At 46.4% G+C, this 3,848-nt stretch overlaps 1 protein-coding gene across 1 annotated transcript; it reads right to left on the bottom strand.

Moving 5' to 3' along the window:
* Positions 1–1,140: 1,140 nt before the first annotated feature.
* On the bottom strand, positions 1,141–2,324 carry LOC123160281 (peroxidase 2). Its single transcript, XM_044578108.1, has one exon. The coding sequence runs from the start codon at positions 2,275–2,277 to the stop codon at positions 1,300–1,302; it is 978 nt and encodes a 325-aa protein (XP_044434043.1). The 5' UTR covers positions 2,278–2,324; the 3' UTR covers positions 1,141–1,299.
* Between the last annotated feature and the right edge of the window lie 1,524 nt (positions 2,325–3,848).

Raw genomic sequence — 3,848 nt, forward strand, 5'->3', positions numbered from 1 at the left:
CAGGCACGAGCAACAGCTGGTAGGGGGGCCGAGAATGACTGGGAGCAACCCCGGGTCGCAAGCGGAGGGGGCGGAGGTGCGTGAGGAGGGGGGGGGCGTCCGCGGATGACGGGGGAGTCCGGCGGCGGGGTTGTATGCGACGGTGGCTAGGGTTGCCCCGTGTCGCCAGAGGAGGGCAATGCGGGACGGGGGGGACATCTTCTAGTTGAATGTTAGTGGTCTTTAGAACAACCACTCTTAGTTCTTAATGGCTTCTTAGAATTGCATGCACTACTACAGATCTGAACAACAATGACCGGCCAATCTATATCATCACAGACGGATTTTTGGCCAATCAATGTCTCGGGGTGTGTAATAACATGTTTATCTGTGACCGGCTGAAAACCGGCCAATAATGACTGGATATGTCCATGCCAGTCAGTGATGACATATATATTTACTTTAGCACCTACTAGGGGTTGCACTGGGCATGTACAGAGCACAATATACAAATTTGAAATAATCAGCTTCTCATTTTTTAAATAACTAGTTTCAGACATTTCACACCGAAATATGTATCATGCATGAAAAACAAAGATCACTCATTACAAAAAATTGGTTTCAATCAAATCACAAAACTTCCGCTAGAAAGGTCTTTGTGTACTCTTATATATTCCTACTTCTGTGGGTTGTTTAAAATAAGAGAAAGATGTGATAGCTCCTGAGTGTCCCTACACCCTCTATAAACAGTAAATTCAAAAGAATAGAAAACAAATACTTTACGATGTCAAATATGGTTAAACTTTGTACATTCGTGCAAGTTTTCTGAACAATATATCATGTAGAGAAAGGTGTACACTTGAGTTTCAGATTTCAGTGTTAAAAGTAATAAAAATTTCAAGCACTGAAATCTTTTTCTTGTGTATAGCTCTTCGAATGTTTACTTTTGGACATGAAAATTTGCAAGCACTTAAGTTTGATCATATTTGATGTTGCAAAGTTTCAGATTATTTTTTTTGAATTTACTGTTCATAAAGGGTGTAGGGGCACCTGGGAGCTGAAAACCCACTCTCTTAAAATAATCTTACGAATCAAAGAGTAACGATGGGAATCAATATAAGATGTCCAATTTAAATCAGCAGAACTCACTCAAAGTTAACTGTAGCACCAATAAGCAGCCAAAGAATTTGAACAGTCAAAACAACCAATTACAGTACATGCATGAAAATTGAACGAAAATCACAAGTAGATGACCTCAGGCGGTGCAAAACTGAAGCGCACAAACGAATTAACGCAACACCGTGACGATTCAAGGATGGATCAGTGGTTGACAACCCTGCACTTCCTCCTGATTTCGCCTTGCTTGCCGGTCTTCACTTCGATTGCTCCCATCTTGACCATGGCCTTGCTAAACTTGGCCTCCCACTGCCCGGGGATGTTGGCACTGTCGCGCACCATCTGTATCGTCGCCGGCGTTGTAAGTAGGGCGGCGTCGGACGTGAACAGCGCCTTGTGCGCGAGGACGTTCTTGTAGTACTGGTTATCGAGAGCATTGGGGGTCACCACGTCCTGGTTCACCGTGGGGTCGTTGGCCGTGCTCGGGTTGGCAGGGCACCTCCTCCTCAGGAAGTTGGCGAAGCCAGCGTCGATGTCGGAAGTGACGGCGATGCGGTCGGAGACGAAGGACGAGCAGTGGGAGACCCCGATGGTGTGGGCGCCGGAGAGCACGACCATGTCCTCGGCGCTGAGGCCCTTAGCGGCGAAGCTGGCGACGAGCTGGTCGAGGTTGAAGAGTGGTGGCGGCAGGTTGTCGAGGGCCTCCGTGGAATTAGAAACGCGGCCGTCGAGGCGGCCCGCCGGCATGTTGATCTTGAGCTTCATCTTGCTAAGGAAGTAGGCTGCGTCGCGGCCAGCGAAGGCAACGATGTCGGCGCACGAGACCACGCCAGGGCAAGCCTTCTCGACGGCGTCCTTGGCAGCGTCGATCACCTCGAAGCCGCGGAGGCTGGGGAAGTTGGGAGGGCTGAGCTTCTCCGGCTGCGGGTTGGCCGGCGTCGGGTCCAGGAGGACGGAGCCGTCGCATCCCTGGACGAAGCAGTCGTGGAAGAACATGCGGATGAGGCCGGCGCCGATGCCGGCGTTCTTGTAGACGAACTTCTTCACCTCGTCCCTCACAATGGCCTCCACGCGGGGGCATGTCTTCTTGTAGTAACCCACCTCCAGGCCATGGCACGCCGCCGACGACAGTAGCAGTACGCATGCCAGCGCAACAGAAAGCTTAAGGGAAGCTGCGGCCATTGTCTCTCTTCTCAAGCTAGCTCTTAATGAATATAGCCCAGAGAGCGTGTGATTTGATGTGGGCTATATAGGAGCAGATGGGATATCGATGAGGTGATGGAATGTCGTTTGTCTGTGGAGGGCTATTTATACATGCATGCAAGAGTTCCAATCCATGGTGCACTTGATAAGATAGCAACTTGACATTGTTAGTTAGATGGATGTGTGTCGTGCACATGCATGGCAATGGAGTAATAATTGATCAACATGCACTGCTCTAGCTGTTATGGAACATGGAGACTGCTAGACCTATAGCTTAATTTAACTCTATGTTTTCTTCAATAATCGAGTGAATTCATCTCTCTTTTTTCCTGTCTTCTTTACAATTTGTGTTGTCTGATCTGTCGAATGGAAATGCAATGTGAGCTCTTGTAAACAAACTTTTGTACAGCCTATTTGGCCTTTGACTTATGTAGAGCCAACTCACTCGCAGGCTACAACCCCGTTGGATTACTTCGTTGGTCGGCCCATGAGCTGTGACACGGTGTGAGGGCCTAAATGGCAGCAATTAACCCCTAATAAAAGCAATTAACTACTCTCAGCCGCACATCTCCAACAAATTATTTATTCTTCGGTACACAACCTCTAATTAAATCAAAGTGGAGACTAACACATACTCTTTCGGTTGAGAGGGTGTGATACCTTGGAAGAATACATCTTTTTAAGCAACAAAAACTGAAATGGGAGAGAGTGACAGCTGAATCCCTCCGGGATAGGCCCAAGATAGGGAAACAGCTTAGCAGGCCTTGAAAAACCCAAGTTCGTTCTAGACGGCCCACTTGGCTGAGCGCTCCCAACAACGCCCATTGGGCAGGGTCATCAATGCTCTGTCTAGACAAGCGATACAACGTACTCCCTTTGTAAAAAGAAATATAAGAGCGTTTAGATCTCTGAGGGAGTAGTTAATAGAGCATTATCATGTCACACGTAATTAGTAGTAACATTGCACGATCAATGTGTCATTACCATGACCTGGTCGATCGGCCGTTGTAAGATCACATCCTTCTCAGCCATATATAAGGCAAGGCTAGGGCACCCACACGCGGCATGAGTACAGAGTCACATGCCAACATTGTGTATGATTTGTGTACTAAGATCCCTCATACGAGCCCAGATTATCATCAACAGAAGGAAAGTGTTACCTTTTCTATAGAGGGCCTAACATGGGTAAAAATCTCGTGTGAACTTGTCATGGATCATCCTCTTGCGTCTCCCAAATCCATAACAATATGTCTTGCCACAAAATCCCTGCGATAAATAGATATTCTGAAACTACATTTAATTAACCTTCTATCGTACCAAAATACATACTCAAAGCAAGGCAACTATTAGATGGATTAAGCTTGCAGATGAAAACATCAAATTATTTCATGCTAAGGCCACTATCAAGTATAGACACAATCACATTGCGGTTATACAAGATGAAATGGAACAAGAGCACAGTGATCACCAAACCAAACCAAAATTCATTATTTTGATTAGTAGTTTTTATTTCATTTTCATTATTCTTTAAGAGTAATACCAATGCCATT

Source organism: Triticum aestivum, chromosome 1A, assembly GCF_018294505.1.
Source record: "Triticum aestivum cultivar Chinese Spring chromosome 1A, IWGSC CS RefSeq v2.1, whole genome shotgun sequence".
NCBI lineage: Eukaryota > Viridiplantae > Streptophyta > Magnoliopsida > Poales > Poaceae > Triticum > Triticum aestivum.